Source organism: Cynocephalus volans, chromosome 9 (assembly GCF_027409185.1).
Source record: "Cynocephalus volans isolate mCynVol1 chromosome 9, mCynVol1.pri, whole genome shotgun sequence".
In the NCBI taxonomy this organism is placed as follows: Eukaryota; Metazoa; Chordata; class Mammalia; order Dermoptera; family Cynocephalidae; genus Cynocephalus; species Cynocephalus volans.
The window spans coordinates 23,400,141-23,423,778 of NC_084468.1; the positions used below are offsets into that span (position 1 = coordinate 23,400,141).

The 23,638-nt window shown below is 34.1% G+C and overlaps 1 protein-coding gene across 2 annotated transcripts in view; it reads left to right on the forward strand.

The window, feature by feature from the left end:
- STIM2 (stromal interaction molecule 2) overlaps window positions 1-23,638 on the forward strand; it is a 133,532-nt gene that overhangs the window by 102,208 nt on the left and 7,686 nt on the right. For both annotated transcript variants that reach the window (XM_063107641.1, XM_063107642.1), the window contains exons 5-10: window positions 3,656-3,771; window positions 6,690-6,867; window positions 7,414-7,591; window positions 12,275-12,442; window positions 13,140-13,240; window positions 13,485-13,723. In XM_063107641.1, the coding sequence (XP_062963711.1) occupies window positions 3,656-3,771; window positions 6,690-6,867; window positions 7,414-7,591; window positions 12,275-12,442; window positions 13,140-13,240; window positions 13,485-13,723 (980 nt within the window). The remainder of the gene's footprint in view (window positions 1-3,655; window positions 3,772-6,689; window positions 6,868-7,413; window positions 7,592-12,274; window positions 12,443-13,139; window positions 13,241-13,484; window positions 13,724-23,638) is intronic.

Sequence of the window (23,638 nt, forward strand, 5' to 3'; positions counted from 1 at the left end):
AATTCATCCATACATTCATTCAGCTATTATGCAAACATTTGTCAAGCTTCCACTTTTGCCAAGTGTCATGCTAGGCTTTGGGTATACAGAGGTAAGACATAGTTTTTGCCTTCAAGCAGTTTGGTAAGTCATGTCAAAGGTGTGTAAGGGAAGCATACAGGAAAGGTACCTGTGAACAAGATGAAGGAAGGCATTTTGAAAAGGGAAACTTAGAGTTCTTCTTTACTTTCTGAAGTTTTATAAAAGCCTCATAGTAGTATCTATAATTTTTCCATACTCAGAGCTACTGGTATCTTCCCAATCAGTACTAAAATGTAGCGGTTCAAAGTAGTCTTTGGAATCGTACATATTTGTCTTTGAATCCCTGTCTTACCTCTTACTAATTACGTAACCTTGGGCAGTTCACTCAACTTTTCACAAGAATCTCATCTATAAAATGGAGATATTATATACATTATAGAGTTTTCTTGAGTATTAATTAAACCATTGGCACAGAACCCAGCACATTGTCATTATTAATTATATTGTTTTATATTTTATGTTAGACTTTATGTTATAGTATCTTTACTGTCATCATTCTTGGTTGTTAAGAAATCTCAGTTGAGTACTGTGCTGAGTACATTTGCAGTCCAAAACAAAGTGATTTTATTTCCTTTTTTCACTGGAGCCTTTTGGCCTCCTACATGCTCTCTTCATTGCTAATAAAATGGGTCAGTACTTCTTATTACATAAATCTCTCTACCTGCCCCACCTCCAACCCATAAGCCTTCTTACTTCTCACTTATGATTTCAGTGTACTTTATTCTTTTTTAAACAGTTTGAACATTAGAATATAAAGGTATAGATTTTTAAGATAATTTTGAAGAAGTGACATGATTTAAATTGAGAACTATTTTTTAAAGTCTGCTATTGCTATTAAGTAAATTGCTTACAATTTTGTTGTTTTTTATGAAATCACAGTAAAATGCCACAGGTAATTAATGATTATAAAGTACTTTCAACTTCATAAATTTCTAAATCATAGTAATTTATAGCAGAAAGTAACTTTAGAAAACAAAAACATCAATATAGCAACTAAATTATTAACATACTAGAGTCTTTCTACAGCTAAGTTTGCATCAAAAGGTTTTTTGAAGCATGTAATAAAGTATTAAGACACATGGATGAGCTTTTACAATGACCATCAGTAATATGTAAAGTATTACATGTGTTGCTGAAATATTTAAGTTTACAGGCATATATTGGAGATATTGCAGTATCGGTTCCAGACCACCACAATAAAGTGAATATCGCAAAGAAGCAAGTTCCATGAATCTTTTTGGTTTCTCAGTGTATATAAAAGTTATGTTTACACTGTACTGTAGTCTTTTAAGTGTACAATAGCATTAATGTCTAAAAAAAGTGTACGTACCTTAATTTAAAAATACTTTATTGCTAAAAAAATGCTAATAATAGTCTGAGCCTTCAGCAAGGTGTAATCTTTTTGCTGGTCTAGTCTTGATGTTGATGGCTGTTGACTGATCAAGGTGGTAGTTGCTGATGGTTGGGATGGCTGTGTCATTTCTTAAGATGACAGTAAAGTTTGCTGCATCGATTGACTCTTCCTTTCACAAAAGATTTGTCTGTAGCACGCAATGCTGTTTGATAGCATTTTAGCCACAGTAGAACTTCTTTCAGAATTGGAGTCAATCCTCTCAAACCCTGTCTCTGCTTTATCTGTCAACTAACTTTATGTAATACTTTAAATCCTTTGTTGTCATTTCAACAATGTTCATAGCATCTTTACCAGGAATAGATTCCATCTCAAGAAACCACTTTCTTTGCTCATCTATGAGAAGCAACTCCTCATCCATGAAAGTTTTGTCATGATATTGCAGCAATTCAGCCACATCCTCAGGCTTCATATCTAATTCTAGTTCTCTTGCTGGTTCCATCACATCTACAGTTACTTCCTCCACTGAAGTCTTGCACCTGTCAAAATCATTCATGAGGACTGGAATCAGCTTCTTCTAAACTCCTGTTAATGTTGATATTTTGACCTCCTCCCATTAATCACAAATGTTCTTAATGGTATCTAGAATGATGAATCCTTTCCAGGAGATTTTCAATTTACTTTGTCCAAGTTTATCAGAGGAATCACTATGGCAACAGACTTATGAAATATATTTCTTAAATAATAAGATTTGAAAGTCGAAATCACTCTTGAATACATTGGATGCAGAATGGATGTTGTCTTAGCAGGAATGAAAACAACATTTAATCTCCTTGTACATCTCCATTAGAGCTCTTGGGTGACCAGGTGCATTGTTAGGAGCAATAATATTTTGAAAGGAATCTTTTTTTTTTTCTGAGCAGTAAGTCTCAACAGTGGGCTTAAAATATTCAGTAAACTATGCCGTAAACAGATGTGCTGCTATTCAGGCTTTGTTGTTCCATTTATAGAGCACATTTATATTTAGCATAGGTCATGAGGGCCCTAGGATTTTTGGAATGGTAAATGAGCATCAACTTCAACTTAAAGTCATAAACTGCATTAGTCCCTAATTAGAGTCAGCCTGTCCTTTGAAGCTTTGATGCCAGGCATTGACTTCTCCTCTCTAGCTGTGAAAGTCTTAGATAGTATCTTATTCCAATAGGGGGCTGTTTCATCTACATTGAAAATCTGTTGTTTAATGTAGCCACCTTCATCAGTGATCTTAGCTAGATCTACTAGATAACTTGCTGTAGCTTCTATGCCAGCACTTTCTGCTTTACCTTGCACTTTTATGTTACAGAGACAGCTTCTTTCCTTAAACCTCCTGAACCAACTTCTGCTAGCTTCAGACTTCTATAGCTTCTTCATTTCTCTCAGCCTTCATAGAATTAAAGAGAGTTAGGGCCTTGCTCTTTACTAGGCTTTGGCTGTTGTGGCTGGTATGACCACTAAAACTTTCTCTATGTCAGCAATTAGACTGTTTCACTTTTTTATCGTTTGTGTGTTCACGGGAATAGCACTTTTAATTTCCTTCAAGAACTTTCCCTTTGCATCCACAACTTGTTTGTTTGGCACAAGAGGCCTAGCTTTTAGCCTGTCTTAGTTTTTGACATGCCTTCCTCACTAAGCTTAATCATTTTTAGCTTTTGGTTTAAAGTGAGAGATAGGTAACTCTTCCATTCACTTGAACACGTAGAGTCCACTGTATGGTTAATAATTGGTCTAATTTAAATATTATTGTGTCTTAGGGAATAGGGAGGCCCACGGAGAGGGAGAACAAACGAAGGAATGCTCCGCTGGTTCGTGGAGCAGTCAGAATTTACACAACATTTACCAATTAAGTTCGCCGTCTTATATGGGTGTGATTCATGGGCCGCAAAACAATTACAATAGAAACATTAAAGTTCACTGATCACAAATCATCATAACAGATGTAACATTTCAAACTTTTTCATTATTATAAGAATTACCAAAATGTGACACAGAGACACAAAGTGAGCATATGCTGTTGGAAAAATGGTACGGCCAGTCTTGCTTGATGCAGGGTGCCGTAAACCTTCAATTTGTTAAAAAAAACACAGTATTTGGGAAGTGCAAGAAAGTGAAGTACAATAAAGCGAGGTATGCCTGTTGTCCTAGAAATATTTTCATTTAATATGTATGTATTTTTTAAATGAACAGGATAGCAGTGCATGAACCTTCATTTATGATCTCCCAGTTGAAAATCAGCGACCGAAGTCACAGACAAAAACTTCAGCTCAAGGCACTGGATGTGGTTTTGTTTGGACCTCTAACACGTTAGTATTCTCTTTCATTCAGAGTATGATGCAAAATAATAATTTGATCATCTTTGTGTCATTTAAGGAGGGGAAAGTAAGAAAGGCAGTAGGCCACTAGGAAGAATCATCTATTGTGAAAGAAATGTAATACTATCTTAAAAGATTTATAGGACAAGATTTTTTTTTGTTATTGAAACATGGCATGTGGAATTTTCAAAACTGGTTACTAATTTTAGTTAAAAGCTGTAAAAACTATGATTAGCTGATAATTTAGAATTTTTGGGTTTAAAACATTGGATATTTGTGGCAGTTTTAATGTTGATGTTGTTATATCTGGATATTCTCTGAAAGATCCCTTAAAAATATTATGCTATCTTACCATGTTAATGGCATGAAGTAATAGATCCTAATGATTTCATTAACCGTGAAGAAAGGATTTCTTAGGATATATCTTAGATAGAAAGCAAAGACCCACTTGAAGCTTTATAAAGTAACAGACTATCCTGGCAGGAGCACACAGTGGATAATGTTATTTGATTGTTTTGAAGAGGAACATTTAAGAAAGTATATGTCATGTTTGTTAAGAAAATAAACTGTGTATTTCTTTACTTTGACAGGAATACTTTTGTCGCAGAAGGGAAGTTTCATGTGTTTATTTTGTTTAATTTCAAATTTCCGAAAGCTTTGGGAGAAAGTGAGGAGTGTACATTTTAGAGGAATGATGTTTTATTTTTGGAAGCCAGAAAGGACTAACAGAGTACAAAAAATGGCTTTCACAAATTATAAATTAGTAAACTGATGTTTCTTCTACCCAAATTCTTAGAGTCAGGAGACTTCAGGTTTCTATGATACTGTCTTGGGGATGTCCTGTCTAAAAAAGGGATTACTGGAGTGGTAGAATGGATTTTCATGACTTTACTGGTGGTGGTGATTTTTTTGTTTTGTTTCTTTTTTTTTTTTTTTTTTTTTTTGGCTTGGGCTAAAAGAGCAGCTGGTGAAACAGCTGGAACTTCCCTTTGTGAGAGTTGGTGGAAATGTACTGTTGGTGGAAGTGACAAACCCTAGGAAATTGAACACTACTGAAATGCCAAGCGTTCCATGGAGATGATCCCCTTTCTAACCTTTTCCTTGTCCTAAGTTCTCAACTGAATTAGGGGATTGTCTTCTGTAAGATTCTTATTTTTTGCATGTGAATGATTGGTGAAAGTAGGAATTAAAGTATAGAATTTGTCTCTGTATACAACTTGATCAGGAATATTTATATTTTATTAATCTGGGAATATGCCACTTTCCAAGCCAAGCAAATATTATATTACCAAGTCATTTGAAAAGAAACTAGTCTCAAAAAATGTTGTAAAGAAATATTTTAATAAATAAACTAGTTAAGAAGTTAATGATGTATTACCTTTAAATGTGTTTGGTTTAGAATTATTATTTGAGTGAATGAGCTCCACAGTCAGAACACCTGTGTTAGATTCATTAAAAACTAGCATTGTCAAATGAGCAGAGATACATTTAAAGGAGTTTTTACTTAATTCTTTTCGAGTTTGTGGTGCTCGTTATAAAGTTTGGGACTTGTCATCTACTTATTTATGGTGATTATATCTCAGCCAGAGCCAGAGAACAGGGGCTTATAGTTGAAGTAGAGCCTGAGCTGAACCTCTCAGTCTGAGGCAGAAATAAAAACAAATCCTTTTGAGGCTGTAGCCTTTTGCAATGTATATCTTCTACCATAGGTTAGGGTGTGCACTCTGGAAGTGTGGGACACGGAGGGTCTCTGGCATAGAGCATGCTATTTACTACATTATGTAAACGTAGACAAACCCTAGACTTGTCATCATAGGAACTTGGGATTTCTGTAGAACTCTTCATCTCTTCATACGTGCAAAATGTCTTCCAGCTGGAGGCTTGGGCATTTAGACAGTTTTTCACTGCAAACTATATCTCTTTGGAGCATTATATTGTATTAGCTATCATTGTGTCTCCCTTCTAGAGAGCCCTGAAAACTAGTGTGTAGAGACAGGGCTAAATTAAGAAATTTGAATAGTGATGACTGTGTTTTTGTTTTCACTGACGACAGTAGCTCTGGGTCCTTACTCTTTACTTTAGATATAGTGTTGGGGGTCACATCATGCCTGGCATGTTAGGGAAGGAGATCCTGCTCTTTCCCTGTGGTAACCTCTCTATCTCTGGCAAATAGCCATCTAAAATGGAATAATTGTTATGACCATTTAACCCCGAGTTTCTCAGCCTTAGCACTGTTCACATTTTGGGCTGGATAATTCTTTGTTACTGGCAGAGGACGTGTGAGGAGGAGATTGTCTTTTGCACTGTAGAATGTTCAGCAGTATCCCTGGCCTCTACCTACTAGATAACAGTAATAATTCTCCCCAGACATCCATCCCCCAGTTGTAACAACCAGGAATTTTCAGCTGTATGCTAGGGGGAATATCACTGACTATTGAGAACCACTGATTAACCTGATTGGTTACATTATTACATGATTGCAGGAAATGCTTTTTGGTGAGTGGTTGGATTTCCAGTTTGTGTTTCTAAGCATGATAGCTGCCTAAATTGACTGAAGGAAAGAGTTGGAATGATGATGTCTTTATGGCTCCTTTCACCCCACAGACGACATAATTGGAGAAGCTGTTGCTTTTTCAAGGGTCCCTGTGACTTTGGTTACTACTACTTCTACCACTGGCAGGGGCATGGTATGTCTGTGTGGGTTTATAAGTCTAGTAAATCAGATAGTTATAATAAGCACATTGATTATTTGAGAAAATAATTTTTAAAAAGCTAGAGCTTGTATATGGGAAGATCTTCATTTTTTTTTTGGCTTTTAGATACCTACCATTCTTTTAAAAAGTGCCTGTATATATTGAGGTTCTTTTACATTCAGAGGTTAATTTAACCATCTGTAATTCTCTTCATAGGCCCACCTCATAACTGGATGAAGGATTTTATCCTCACGGTTTCTATAGTAATTGGTGTTGGAGGGTGCTGGTTTGCTTATACGCAGAATAAGACATCAAAAGAACATGTTGCAAAAATGATGAAAGACTTAGAGAGTCTACAAACCGCAGAGCAAAGTCTAATGGACTTACAAGAGAGGTAAGTCAAAAAAAAGTCATAAGTTTGTAACTCTTGTTTATGTAGGAAAATACAATTTGTAAAAATGCAATAGGGGCATGTGCTTTAACACCATATTTAGATTATTACACACATCAGGAATATATTACATTTTATATCATATTTTTAGAAAAGTCTTATAGTATTGTCATAATTACAAATTTATTATAAATGTATAACCTTGAGAATAAATGAGCAGAAGACCAGTGGAAGTAAGCCAAATATAGGTGGAATTATATGTGTGGTTAAATTTTATTTTTAATTTTATTTAAATAATTATGAACTTCTCCAAAGTCTCTTTCTGGAGAAGTGTTTCCCTGCAATTCCTGTCTTTTGAGCCCTATATAACCAAAATAGCTGTATACTAGGTTGCCTTATATTTTTATTATCCAAACTTAAGGCTAATAGAAAACTCTGTGAATTCTGATTGAAAAATATATCCACTTACTTGACACAGTATTTATTCTTTTGTAAAAAAGAAATTTTGGAAACTGTTGTGAGGAATTTTCATTTTTATTGTCCTATAAGGCTTGAGAAGGCACAGGAAGAAAACAGAAATGTTGCTGTAGAAAAGCAAAATCTAGAACGCAAAATGATGGATGAAATCAATTACGCAAAGGAGGAAGCTTGTCGGCTGAAAGAGCTAAGGGAGGGAGCTGAATGTGAATTGAGTAGACGTCAGTATGCAGAGCAGGAATTGGAACAGGTATTTACATTTTTAAAAGGTATTTGTTAGAATATTTGTATTGCTGCTCTGATGAGCCAGGTCCTGTTTTTATACTATCTCCTACATTCAGTTCCGCTTTATACTGTTCTACAGTTAAGAGATGAATCATTTGTTCATATTGTTAGCATTGATCAAAGTCCATATAGCAAAATAATGAAGTAGTAACTGAAAGATAGTGACCGTCATGTTCACTTACTCATGAAATCTTATCTCTTGACTTATTAACTGTCTTGTGTAAATTTAAGGTGCTTATTTAACATCTGTAATGTGTTTGAGTTTCTGACTTTAACCTAGTAAAATAAAGCATATCTAATTTTGAACTTCTCTGCAAAGATAAAGGATCTCTATTGAACATCAATTTGAATCCTTTTAGATGGTTTAGAATATAATCTAAAAGTTCTAAAACTGTCTACAGGGTGATCTTTCTAATATCTGTTTGCCCTATTCGGTTACTCAAGGTAGAATGTAGGCATTTAGGAATTACACAGAGTTCTTCACAGAAAATGGGGTTCTGGGAGAATTTGATTATAAGCAGATATATTAGTTTCCTATTCTTGCTGTAAAAAGTTACCACAGACTTAGTGGCTTAAATAAACATAAATTTATTATCTTAATGTTCTGGAGGTCAGAGTGAGTCTAAAATGGGTCTGTAGGGCTGTGTTTCTTCTGAAGGCTGTAGGGGAGGACCTGTTTCCTTGCCTTTTCCACTTCCAGAGGCTGCCTGCATTTCTTGGCTCATGGCCCTCCTTTCCCTCAAAGCATGTTACTCCAGCCTCTCCTTTCATGGTCCCATCTCCTTCTCACTTTGACTCTTTCTTTACTAATAAACTGAAAAGCAAAAAGAGGATTAGAAGACTTACTCAAAATAACTCAGTTACTCAATTGTAAAGCAGGGGCAAGAACTAGATATTCTGCCTCCCACTTTCTTTTATGTACTGTTGCCTTCTCAATTGAATGTTAAATAAGAAGAATTATGTGATGAATGATTTTAATTTCAAATCAGAGGGAAAACATGCAGTATGTATTGCCGTTTGCTTCAAGATTGTCCTTTGGGAGGATTTGACTGACTGAACACAGGCATCTCTTTCATTACTGTTCTTTTCCTCATATCCAGACATCTGTATTTTTGATCTCTTCCCTGTAAGGAGTTTATTCTTTTAAATTACTCTCAGTCATTTTTTACAGTCATGCCCCATTTACCTGACAAACCCTCTCTGTACAGAATATTGTAAAGAATCAGGGAGTTAACAGAAAAGGCCTAGCCAAAATTGTACTTTGTCCAGGAATTAGATATTATGCCCTTTATTCTGTAAGAACTCCCTGCCTGTTCCCACTGAGATGGCAAGCTCTCAGTTTGTTCCCAGTACTAACAAGCTTGTTAGCAATTTTTCTAAACTTTGCAGATAAGAAAGAGCAAATCAGAAAGCAGTAAATGAGATGTTCTTTTACAGTGACATAAATTTATAATAGTGCTTCACAGGTGACTGCCTCACAGTGAGGCGGAAGACACAATATAAAAAATGGACCCAAGAATCACTAACATCCTAAGCTGAGCTTTTTTTTTTTTTTTTTTTTGTGACCGATAAGCGGATCGTAACCGTTGGCTTGGTGTCGCCCACACCGCGCTCAGCCAGTGAGTGCACCGGCCATCACTATATAGGATCCGAACCCAAGACCTCGGCGCTGAGCACCGCTGCGCTCCCAGCACCACACTCTCCCGAGTGAGCCACAGGGTCAGCCCCCTAATCTGAGCTTTTGGCATAGAGACTTTGCACACCTTAGTAGATCCTAAGATTACCACGATATGATGTACTGGTATGAACACAGTAATCATAATGAGATCTTGAGTCAATAAAAGGTAGTTTAAAGAAGGGAAATGGATATTTTAGAAAAAGAACAATGTCCAACATGATTTTATTAATGAGAAACCAATTTTGGGGGGTGTTTATTGTGTGCCAGAAGTGTATGCTATACATATTGCCAATGGTTTGCTTATAAATTTTAATCCTCACAATACATAGATATTATCCTTATTTACAGATGAGGTATATAGAGAAGTTAAATAATTTGCCTTAGGTTTCTCAGCTATTACGTGTCAAAGACAAGATTTTTGTGTGTCACATTGCAAAGTCTATACTGCTATTAAAAGCTCTGTTTATAAAAATAAGTTTAACTGAGAAAATAATTTATATATAATGTCACATAACCCACAATTCTGTGTAATTTGAAGCATTACTATATTTTGCTGGGGATAATCAATTTCTCAAAATTAGAAAGCAGGAAAACCTGGTATGTATTTTGTATAGTGTTATTTTTCTAAAACAAAGATTTTTGGGTGATTAATAGTCTCACTTTATATTTTATGTGATTTAAATAGTTTTTACATAAATTATTTTGTTCTTTAAAAAAGTATCAAGAAACCTATAGCCAGAACAAGTAGTAATACCCCTATTCTATAGGAGACAATAAGCCTCAGGAGGTAAGGAACTTACTGAAGGGTAAAGTTGGGTCTAGAAGCTAGGTTTTCAAATATTTAGGCCATTTCTTTCTGTGACATGTTTTTATTTATTGCTGTTTTATTCCTAAAATATAAAAATTATATAAATAATTATCATATTTTTAAACAGTAATTTATCATTTGCAAAAGGTATTAATTACTCAAATTTTACTGTGTCCATTCCCCTGCAATTAACAATGCAGTTCAAACTGAGGGTTGAGATTTAAGTCAAATGAATAACAGCAAAGAAAACAGTTAAATATTTACCATTATTGGAAGGTCAGAATTTCCACAAGTTTGAGATATTATTTGACAGTCAACCTAAACATTATTCAGCTTCAGTTTACGCTGACAATATATAATTTCTGTGTTAAGTATGTTTCTATTGAGCTCTTTTATGGGGCATAAACTTATGGAATAACATTAAGGAAAATCTTTATGATCTAAGAGAATAACTCGAGTGAAATTTGTTGAGATTCTCTGTATACTTTCTAGGAAATGAAAATTGTACAGAAATTTTAGCTTTAAAATCTGAGAAAAAAGGGCTTGCTTACATACACTTTGTGGTGTTAGACAGAACTTCATGTAACAGGACCTGAGCTCAAATTCTCTCTTCCCGAGAGATTAGCAGTGACGCCGCACAGCTTACCCAACCGTCTTATTAAACACAGTATTGTCCCAAGCACATTGCACAATGAATCATGCCAGGCAAATGTTATGTAGGATTTCTTTTCATCGAGTAGGTGCTATCTTACCCTTACTTCAATGTCTCTTTTTTGAATTGTCTACTACTTAGTGTCCCATTGTTAATTTTTGTTAATTTTTGTTAATTTTTAGAGTTTTAAAAAAATTTTCCTGCATAATTCTTTATTCCACATTATCTGACAGCTGTTCTCTTTCTTTATCAGAAGTTTGTGTATAGTACTCTTCTTAGTTTATTCTGGCAAATGATCAAGTTTATTTAAATAAGTTGGGTTTGGTCAGATCAAACATTCCTCTGCCCTTTAGTTTAGAAATAGACTTTCACTTACCTTAGCTTTGAGGAAAATTAATCTGCAGTTATGGTGCTCCAGAAGCATACTTTGTCTAAGGTTTTTTTATTTGTATACACAGTTCCATAAGTTCTACCATGTACCACATCTTCAGTTTGAGCTCTTGCTAGTTTTTAAGCAAATCATTCCAAGAATGGATTATCTCTTCCGTCTTTGTGAAGGAAGTCATTTTCTTTGTGAGTCTTTTCTTAAGATTTTTTTTCCTTAGCACTTATTACCACCCAACACACTAATCATTTTAGTTTTTTCTGTCTGGTTCTGTTAAAGAACAAGTGGAAGAAATACTACAGTGTCCTTACACTGAAGGCTTTTCATAGTTTCTCATGGAAGTATTAAGAAGATTCTCACTTAGAATATATTTGCTGGAAATTTACCCGTGGTTTGCAAATGCTCACGTATCTACTTTCTGGTTTATTAGAGGCAGTGAATTAAGTAGAAGTGATAAAACAGAATATAATAGGCAAATATACTTGTAACAGTGAGAAATAACTGGCCATAAAGAAAGTGACATGAAAAACTACAAGAAAAAGGTGTAATTACTTTTAAAAAAATGGACATATAGTTAAGGAGCTACAGTAACGTCTTCTGGGAACATTAAAAGGGGTAGGGTAGTAGAACAGGTATCTATCTGATTTTGGACACTTCTTCATATCCTACTTCATAAATTAAAAAAAAAATACATTATGGGAAAAAGTGTGATCAGTTTTAATTTGTGTATGCCCTGGACTATTTTCTTTTAGTGAGCCTGGCTATTATGAAATATAAATAGTAAATATTGCAATTTAGATTATATATAAACCCCCTCACCCTCCCTGGCTTTGCAACATTGCTTAGTGGATTTAAGATGTAACTAAAATCTCAGCTTTAGTAGGTTTTTTTTTGTTTGTTTTTGGTGGCTGGCCAGTACTGGGATTGAATCCTGAACCTTGGGGTCATCAAAACCATGCTGCAGCCTTATTTTAATGCTAGAAATATATTGCATTTAGACTTGGTGACTTAAAAAGATGTTTACAAAGAGCCTAATTTAAATTACTTTTTCTTTTAGTTTTGTTAACAAAAAAAATTTTAATCCTTCCTTCCTTCCTCTCTCCCTGCCTCCTTTCCTTCTTCCAGGTTCGCATGGCTCTGAAAAAGGCTGAAAAAGAATTTGAACTGAGAAGCAGCTGGTCTGTTCCAGATGCACTTCAAAAATGGCTTCAATTAACACATGAAGTAGAAGTACAGTACTACAATATTAAAAGACAAAATGCCGAAATGCAATTAGCTATTGCTAAAGATGAGGTACTCTCTTACATTTCAGTATTAGCTAAATTTGTTTTTTACACTGCATTCTACGATTAATCAACAAAGATCTGGATAAAAGTTTTATTATCACAGATTCTTTTTATTGAATTGCAACTTATTGTGTAAATTCACTCTCATAATCATGGGTTTTAAAGTAAAATTATTGTATTTGGAGAAGCATATACCTTTCAAAATGACTTCAGTGTCATTTGAAATGATCATTGTAATTATCATAAATGTTTTATACAGAGTTTTTCTCCTTTAGGTTGCTGCTTCATATCTGATTCAGGTTAGTAATTACTAGAAATTAATGTTTGACACTTATTAAATTGTGTCAATAAGTCTTATTCTGAATTCTAGCAAACAACAACAAAAATATCAGTTTACTCACTAACATTTCCATTGCAGTAGGATATAGTTAATGTTTTTTCTGTTCATTTTAATAGAATATTCGGGTCTTCTGAACCATAGAAATACAAGAAAAATTCTCCAGAGCAAAGTTTTGAATTACGTTGATTGGCTTAGGAAAGCATGCTTTCTTGTTTATTTTCTTTCTTGGAAAACAGGGCTATATCTCAGCTATATCCCCTGGTGTTATGATTATTAATAGATTGAAAACAAAATAAACTTTATTAGTATGTGTGTATTTTTTTTTTCAGACCTAGCCCTTTTTTTTCTCCCCTTGGGTTTCTAGGCAGAAAAAATTAAAAAGAAGAGAAGCACGGTCTTTGGAACTCTGCATGTTGCACATAGCTCCTCCCTAGATGAGGTAGACCACAAAATTCTGGAAGCAAAGTAAGAATGCTATTTTAGCTATCTATTTATTTGCTATTGTGTTGAAATGAGTAATTTATAGACAATTCATATTTAAATTTATCATTTATCATATACAATTACATAACTTACACTAATTCTAAAAGTATGTAATTTCTTCTTGAAATTAGTTAATTGCCATGGACTTTTCATATAATTGCCTTTTTTCAGTGCCATATTAAAGACTCTTTGATGCAACAAGTAATTCCTATATTGGCTTTTCCAGGAAAGCGCTCTCTGAGTTGACAACTTGTTTACGAGAACGACTTTTTCGCTGGCAACAGATTGAGAAGATCTGTGGCTTTCAGATAGCCCATAACTCGGGACTCCCCAGCCTGACCTCTTCCCTTTATTCCGATCACAGCTGGGTGGTGATGCCCAGAGTCTCCATTCCACCCTATCCAATTGCTGGAGGAGTCGATGACTTAGATGAAGACACACCCCCAATAGTGTCACAGTTTCCTGGTAGGTGGCGAGTCCAACAAAAAGTCTTAGTAGTTTTCACAGTAACTTTCTACCATGTTCTTTTAGGAATCATTTGCCTTGAAATCTACGATAAAAATTTTGTTCATGCTTCATTTTCTCTTTTTTCTTTTTGTTGTTAATTTAAATGTTTATTGTTTGAGAATATGAGGTGTATACATATATTCTTACTTATGTATGTAAATGATATATTTTATATATGTATAAAATACACACATTTTTAAGAAACCTGAACACTTGAGTAATTGGTTTTATTGATCAATTTGAGCAACTATTATATTTAACGCATATTAAATGTTGAATATAAGACTTTGTTTTTAAAACATGTTTATAATTAAGTTGAAATTGGGGAGTCACGTAAGCAGAATTGACAGTGAAGACAGCTCATTATAAGAGCCAATTCATTGTATGAGTGAAGTGCTGAGCTTTGAGGGAAAACAGCCTTTCAAAGAACAGCTTAATCTATAGTAGAAATAAAAATTAGAGGAAGATCTTGGAAACCTGGGTGCGAATCCTAGCTCTGCCACTAATCAACTATGGACGTTGAGCCTGTCTGTAGTTTATTTTGGGTTGCCATTCCCAATCGGCATGTTTTTGAGTATTTTGTTTTACTCTTCCAGTTCTGTTCTTTTATTGAAAGAGTGTTATTCTGCTATTTAACTCATGAATTATTGAGTCAACTTATCTTTAAGCAAAATTAAACTGTGTTTATGTTTAGAAAGACTATATTTTTTGTTGCTAGAAAATGAAATACCTCTCAGAGATGGTTTCTTGCATATACACTTTTCATTATATTGCTTTGTTATGCTCCTTTGAAAATTTTTACATCGTGAGAGTATGTTTCTCAGGAAAGTGAAATTTAAGTATTGGCTTTATTTTTTTGTAAAGTTACAGAAGTTTTGAAATTAAAATGGTGTTTTCTTGTATTAGAAATAATTTGAAAAACTCTTTATCCCTATTACTGCCTACCTGATCCATTTTTCCAATCTCTGACTTTTTTGAAGCAGTATAAATAGAACAAGGTTCCAAAGAATAGAGAACAGAATTTAGTGGTTGATTGGTTGAAAACTTATATGAAAATTTTAGTCTTTGAGACAATCAAATCATGATATGTGAGTATTTTTCAATTTGAATTTTTATGTCCAATTGTTATAGCTTTCCTGAAGTTATGATTTAGGAAGGGTTCTAATTTTAAAAACAATTTTATGAAGTAAAGCCTTTAATTGCAAATTAATTCTCAGTCAGTGACTATGTGCTTGTATCATTTCTGTGGTTTTAATTCTCTATTTAATGGCAGACAGATAATGGGGAGACAGAGGAGGCACTCGACAAGTAAAGGAGGCAGGAGGAGTGGACAGATGGTAAATGCAGCCAACACTAGGAGTGTGGGACCGACCCTTCTTGCCCCTTGCTGCCTGCAAGGTAGTGATCGTGGCAAAGTTGCATCTAGATCTGGGCTGGCTCTGCAGTTTGTATTTGTCCATTTTAACTGTATGCCCTTAAGCTGGCCAAATACAACACTGATTCATAAGTATATGCTTTTTTTTTTGAAAACTATTGCTTTTACACAGTTCCTCCTTAAAATGTATAATTATTCAAGTTTTTTTCTTTATCTTTTTTTAAAAAAAGCACTGGGGGAGATATTCATATGTTCATTAAAAGAAAACATTTGTACTATATACAAATAATTACCCCAAATTTTAAATGAATGTAATATACAGAACTTTAATTTTTTAAAATTTTTTATTTGTTGAACTTTTAAATATGAAAATAGTATGAGCTGATTTGAAATTTAATATGTTTTAGAAGTGCCATGGTCAAATTTATTATCTCAAAAAATAACTCATGCCAAAGTTTTCATTTTGAGAGCTCTGCCTCCACCCAGTGGCACCTCAGTGCTACTTAGTTATAAAAGCATAATTTCTAGACCTAACACATGGGAAACTTTTGGCAGTAGGAGTAGAGTCTAGGGGATGAATGTTCTTTATTTATATGCCCTAATAAGCAGTTTAAGTTTTCTTTTTACCATGGACATGTGTCAGTTTTATAAATTTGAGATAATGACAAGGGAACATGCCTGGGGTATGTGAAGAGCAGAGTGAAAGATTGTAACAAGATTGTAACAATATACACACAAGAATATTGTCTGTTTAATTATATATAAAGAAAAAGCACAGAGAAAATATCAGGTTAGCCCTGTTGTAGGTAGGAGAATGGATGATAGTTGTTTTTCTCTTACCTTTTTAGTATCTGTTAAATGCTTTCATAGTGGGAATATAGTTCATCTTTTTCTCTGAAATAAACCATTACAGATACAGATAAATCACATTGCCTCCTCTTCACACTCTTACAAAGTTGTGTATCATTCTAAAGCCTGTTGAACTTTTATTACATATGTATATATCCATAGCAATATATACAATTGTGTGTTTAAAAATTTACATAAATGTTATCAAACTGTAGGTATTAATTTGCAACTCTTTGCTCAAAAGTATGTTTCAAAAATGTTTCATGCTTGTATATAGATTAATTAAATTGATTATAATTGTTTAATGTGAGTTAACCAGTTTATTTATTTATTGTGTTAAAAAAAAGATTATCTATTTTTCTTTTTCTTTTTTTATTGGCAGCTGGCCAGTACCGGTCTCCAAACCTATGACCTTAGTGTTTACAAGGCTGCGCTCTAACCAACTGAGCTAACTGACCAGCCTATTTATCTATTTTTCTACTGAGATAGGCTCTATTTTTTTTTTTTCTTACAAACAATACTGCAACAAGCATGCTTACCTGTATCTCTTTGTGCGTAGCTTTGAAAGTTTCTCTTCATGGACAGCTGGAAATGGATTGCTGGGTCCCTGCAGGGCACCATTTACTAGTCATTGCCAAGTTGCTCTTAAAGATAGTTTTATCACTTTATATACACACTGTTTATAAAAGTGCCTATGTGCCTGTATCCTCACCAATACTTGGAATGATCTGACTGACTTGTTTTCCAACTTGAATGGATGTGAAATGATACCTCACTGTTACTAAAATTTTTATTTCCTTAATGACTACTGAGGCAAAGTACCATTTTGTCCTTTTGTCATTTGTTGTTCTGATTTCTTCCTCACTGAGTTTCTTGTTCTAGCTGTGAAATTCCTCCCAGATTCTTTACGGATTCAGAAGCGTTCATTATGTTTTCTAGTTATTTGAGGGTTGCAGATATCTTCTCCTAGGCTATGACTTTTTTAACGGCAAATTTGTGAATCTAATTTGTGCTTTTTATGTCTTTTTAAGAAGATGATAGATTGTTGTTTGCTTTCCTAAAAGTTTTTAAGTTTTCTTTTAATCCCTTAGACTGTAATCCACCTGGAAGTTATTTTTGTTCATAATGTGAGGTTGGAATCTAAATATATCTCTTGATGCATGAGTAAACAGTTGTCCCAGCCTTATTCCTGCTCTATTCTTGCTGACTTGTAATACCACTTCTTTCCATAGATACATAAATGCTTCAAGTGCTCTATTTGGTTCAGTTGGCTCCACCCTGCTTTAGTCATTACAGCTTTGTAGAAGTATTGATATTTGGTAAGACTTAACCTTCTTTTAATATTCAAATTCAAAATTCCACCTCTTGACCAGTTATTCTTACAAATTTTAAGATCAGCTTATGAAATTCCATGAAAAGTTCCATTAGAATTTTTTTGGAATTTCTTTGAATTTATTTGGGGAGAATTATTAATAAATTCCATTTATTAAGATCTTTTTATGTCTTTAAATAAAATTGATAATTTTCTCTGTGCAGATCTTTCATGTCCTTTTGTGTGTGTGTTTTTAATTTTTATTTATACATATTTATGGAGTACAGAGTTCACTATCAGTATCTGTGTACAGTATGTGATGATCAAATCAGTATTATTAGCATGTTCATCATTACAAATCATAACTACATTTTGTGTCCCTTACCCAATTACTTCCTACCCCTCCTTCCCCTCCCCATTTTCCACCTCTAGTAACTATAGATCTGTTCTCTCCTGAAAGTTCAACATTTTATTATGTTCTTTCTTTCTTCGTTTCTTATGAGTGAGGACATGCGGTATTTCTCTTTCTGTGCCTGGCTTAGTTCACTTAACATAATTTTCTCCAAGCTCATCCATGTTGTTGCAAATGGTAGAATTACATTCTTTTTTATGGCTGGGTAGTTTTCCGTTGTGTATATATACCACATTTTCCTTATCCAGTCATCCGTTGATGGATATTTAGGTTGATTCCATATTTTTGCTATTGTAAATAGAGCTGTGATGAACAAGGGAGTGCAGGTTTCACTTCAACATGATGATTTGATTGCTGGATCATATGGTAGTTCTATCTGTAGTTGTTTGAGAAATCTCCATACTGTTTTCCATAATGGCTGTACTAATTTACAGTACCATCAACAGTGTAGGAGGGTTCCCCTTTCTCCACATCCTCACCAGCATTTGTCATTCTCTGTCTTTTTGATAATAGCCAGTCTAACTTGGGTTAGATGATAGCTCAGTGTGGTTTTGATTTGCATTATCCTGATGATTAGTGATGTTGAGCATTTTTTCATGTACCTATTGGCCATTTGTGTCTTACTTTGAGAAATGTCTATGTCAGCTCCTTTGCACATTTTGAAAATTGGGTTATTTGTCTTTATATTGTAGTTTGAGGTCCTTGTATATTGTGGGTATTAATCCCTTGTTGGATGCCTCGTTTGCAAATGTTTTCTCCCATTCTGTAGGTTGTCTTTTCACTCTATTAACTGTTTCTTTTGCCGTGCAGAAACTTTTTAGTTTGATATAATCCCACTTGTTTGTTTTTTCTTTTGTCGCCTGTGCTTTGGGGTCTTATTCCTGAAGTCTTTGCCTGGTCCAACATCCTAAAGTATTTCCCCTATGTTTTCTTCTAGGAGTTTTATCGTTTCAGGTCTTATATTTAAGTCTTTAATCCATTTTGAGCTGATTTTGGTATATGGTGAGAGGTACAGGTCTGATTTCATTCTTCTACATATGGATGTACAGTTTTCCTAGCACTGTTTATTGCAGAGGCTGTGCTTTCCCCATTGCATGTTCTTGATGCCTTTGTCAAAGATCAGTTGGCTGGAAGTGGACTGATTTCTGGGTTCTCTATTCTATGCTATTGGCTTGTGTGTCTGTTTTTATGGCAGTACCATGCTGTTTTGGTTACTGTAGCTTTGTAGTAGAATTTGAAGTCAGGTAGTATAATGCTTTATTTTTAGTTTTGCTCAGGATTGCTTTGGCTATTTGTGGTCTTTTGTTGTTCCGTATGAATGTTAGGATTGTTTTTTCTATTTCTGTGAAGAATGTCTTTGGTATTTTGATGGTGATTGCATTGAGTCTTTAGATCACTTTGGGTAGTGTAGACATTTTGAAAATGTTAATTCTTCCAACCCATGAACATGAAATGTCTTTCTATATTTTTGTGTCCTTCTTAATTTCTTTCAACAGCAATTTGTAGTTCTCATCATAGAGATCTTTCACTTTCTTGACTAAATTTATTCCTAAGTATTTTATTTTTTGGTAGCTATTGTAAATGGGAATGCTTTCTTGATTTCTTTTCTGCTAGTTCATTGTTGGAGTATAAAAATGCAACTGATTTTTGTATATTGATTTTGTATCCTGCAACTTTATTGAATTCATTTATCAGCTCTAGGAGTTGGTTGTGGATTTAAAAATTTTTTTTTTCAAATACTTAGTGTATTTCCTGAATCTGAAAATATGTCTTTTATCAGTTCTGAAAAAATTTCTCGCCATTATCTCTTTGAATATTACTTTTTCCTCTATTCACTTCTTCTGGAATATTAGTTATATAGAAATATTAGGATGAACTGATATTAGCCTATTAATTATATGTTGCATCTATGTTATCTTTCACATTTCTTAGCCCTTCTTTTTATCTATCTGTGCTGCATTCAGAAATTTCCTCAGATCTGTCTTCTTGATATTACTAATTATTTCTTCAGCTCTAATTTTGTTTAACCCATCCTTTGAATTTTTAATTTCAATGACTGTTTTTTATTTCTATTAGCTCTCTTTGATTCTTCATCAAATTTATATTTTTTAAAATACCTTGTTCTTTTCTCATATTTTCAATTTGTTTTATAGTTTAATGATTTTTAAATCTTTAATTTTTTTTAGTTTTCATTTGATAATCTATTATTTGATATTCTTGATCTATTACTACAGAGGTTTCTTAGGTTTGCATAGTGGAATTGCCTTCTCTATTCTGTTTTGTAAGTTTTTATTGAGCTATTTTTTAAAGAGACTTGCATTATTTCCTCTGGAAAATGCTTTATGAAGGGAAGAAGTGCCCATAAAATGTATTTTTTTTTTTTTTTTTTTGCTCCCCCTTCTCACAGTAGTGTCAAGGATGTCACTAACTCAGGGACAGTTTTTATGTTAACTTGTTACTTTGGGAGTTAGGATCTCACAGACATTTGTGGTAGTATGAACTTGAACTCCAAGCTAATCAGAGTATTGAGGTTTTTTCAGAAACCTTTTAAAATTCTTATATCCAGAGATAATTCAGTGAAAGAAATAAGAAATTTTCTTGTTCATTGGTAAGCTTTTTTAAAAAATAAGCCATTTTTACTAAAGAATGTAGCCCTTCTAGGCCCAGGCTTTTATCCAGGACACTCACTCACAATTCCATTTCCTTACCTCACATGGGCCCAAGGCCTAATCTTATTCCCCAAATTAAACTCCTAACGCTTAGATTACTGAGACTGATCACCTCCCACAGCAGTGGCAGCATCATTCATGCCTATTAGCATTTACTTTGTCTCTTTGTTTTGGCATCTGAAAATTTTCTGTTCTTCCTAGCAAGCTCAGCTGTGCATTTAAAACAATTTTTATATTTTATCTAGTATATTGAAGTGTTTGGGAATATTTAAAGTGTATTGTTGGGAATTGGGAGACAGTGGACAGATTATCTTTGACTGCCATATTGCTAGAACCAAAAGTATATCCATTACTTATTATTTTTGGTTGTTGGTGGTGGGAGAATCCCTTCTTGAAAACAAAATTGTGTTCTCTGTGCCATAAGAAACACATAACAAAATGCATTTTGTATATAGGGTTGTATTAAACTGCTATGCTTCTATAAATAATTATTGATATTAGAATGAAAAGCTATCTTAGAAATAAATTTCTGTGCAGTAAACTTTGTGTCATCTAACTACTCATAAATCAATAGGTGTGAGTGGATGTTTTTTTCATTAGGAATTAATAATGGCTTGAAAGTATCATAAAACATTCATGTTCACGTTATGTAAAAGAAACTTGTTACAAGGTCATAGTGCACTGCCTTTCAATCTTCCATGAATTTTATGATGTTACTACTATGTTTAACCCTGTGTAGACTTCTTCAAGCAACAAGGAGGAAGGACCCTCAATATCAAGTGTGCATAACTCTAATGGAGAGATTTTTCTAAGCCAAAGGGATGGCAACATATGTAAGAAGAAATTTTCAGAAAAGATCGTTGAGTTATAGACAATTTATAGATGAGACCAACTTACTGATTCTCTTATTTGTTATATTCTTTATTGGATTTCTTTATTTTCCTTTCATAAACTATTTACTTCCTTCTTAAAACTGCTTTATGCAGTATATTTCCATCTCTGTGGGTAGTACTTATTTTTCCAAGTAATGGAATCTTGATTCCTCTTAGATCTTCTCATCACACAGTCATTACTGAATCATGTTACTTTTACTGCATATTACAAATAAACAGTGATTGCTAGGAATGACAACACTATATGCTGAGAATTGTAGTACTTAATTATCTGTGTGACACTGGGCACATTCTTTTAATATTCACACGACATAGTTTCTTCTTTGGCCAAGTTAGAACACTGGACTAAAGATTTCTGGGATCTGTTCTAGTTCTCTTATCTCTGAATCATTATAAATAAGTGAGAGAAAATTCCAATGTTTGCCTACTAAATTACAATTTCCATATTATTTATGTTTTGGAAAAGCCTTGTACAGTACCGAGGGAGGTAGTAAAAAATTATGAAATATTCCTTATAATTTTACCTCATTTTCTCTGTTTCAATCCATCAAGTTATTTTAGTGACTATTTCTGTTTGCATCATTCATTGGTTTACTCAGTAAATACTTGTTGAGCATCTACTTTTTGCTCAGCACTGTTGTAGGTGTGGTGATGCAATGTGGAACATAATACACAACTATTGCCTTCGTAGAATATATAGTCTAGTGGAGGACAGACAAGAATAATACATTGAGATAAGTGATGTGATGGGGGAATGTGTTATGTTATTGCTGAGTGAGCACCAGAGGGCAAACACTGACCTCGAATTTAGAGTGATTAGAAACTTCCTGGGGGAACTGCCAGTTAGGCGAAGACCTGAAATGGAGGTCAAGAGAGAGCCAGGGAAAGAGAGAATATGATATTTTTTCATACGGAACTATGGGATACATTCTGAAAAATGTGTCATTAAATGATTCTGTCATTGTGTGCTATCACAGTGTGTATTTATACAAACCTATATGTTATAGCCTATTACACACTTAGGTTATATGGTTATAACCATTATAATCTTCTGGGACCACCGTAGTATATGTCATTGACCGAGATGTCATTCTGTGGTGCATGACTGTATACTGTTCCTAGTGTGTCTGTAGCAGAAGAGAGGAACACTAGCCCTAAAATAGAGGCTAGACAGTAGAGCAGCCTAATCCATGTTAAGGAGTTTGACTTTAAGGGTTTTAAGCAATAAAGTGTCATTTTCTTTTTCCATTTTACAGTGAACATGCAGGTACATTGTGGAGAATAAATTGAAGGGGAGGGATCTGTTAGGAGGAAGGTACAGTAGTCTAGTATAATCCGTCGGCAGTGGGGATGTAGGGGAGTGAACAGATGTGAGAGATATCAAGGAGGTAGAATTAGAAACACTTTATATTTAACTAGACGTAGATGATGGAGAAAGAAGAGTCAAGAATGTCTGTGTTTACAATTCAAATAACTGGGTGCAAGGTGATGTTATTTACTGAGAAAAGGAACATGGAAGAAAGTAGTGAGCTTGGGGAGAAAAATGTTGAATTTCATTTAAGCATCTGTAGGACATCCTAAGTGTCCAGTAGGCAGTTGGATATAAGGTTCTAAAGTTTAGGAGAAAGATTAAACCTGGAGTTACAGATTTGGGCTTCTATAGGTAACAAATGGTGATAACATCATGAGAGTGGATGAAATTGCTCAAGAAGAATAAATGGAACAAGAATAGAACAAAGCTTAGAACAGAACTTTGAAGAAAATCAGCAATTAAGGGACAGGTTAAGAAGGCGGTGAGAATGTGCTCAGAGAAGTCAAGGAAAGGACGAATAAACATCAGGTGCTGGTCAAGTCAAGGAAGGACTAAGGTATTCATTGAGTTTAGCAGCTAGGAGGTAAATCATGTCCTGGTTGAGAATAATTTCAGTGTAATTGTGAGTGTGTAAGCAAGCACTTTACAATTTTTTTGACAAATGAGTGAAGATGAAGTAGTAGAGACAGTAACATAGATGATTTTTTTTTTCATAGAAAGGGAGATATGACAGCTGAGAAACAGTCTGGGGTAGAGATGGTTTTTGTTGTTATTGTTGTTTGTTTCCTTTTCGTTTTTTAGGTTCGTCTTTTCAGCATTTGTTTGTTAAGTGCTATTGGGAAGCAGAAAGAGAGAAGATGAAAATAAAGTCAAGAGAAGGAATAATCAAGAGTAAGGTGCTTGAGCTTGGACAATGGGACAAATAAGTGGAAGGAACAGAATGTGTGAACTAAAAAGATAAAGATGTGGTCAGAATGTGAATGTCTGATGTCTTGCTTTACAATTTCAAAGATGGAACAGTTCTGAATGATGTCGACAAGACAAAAGAATG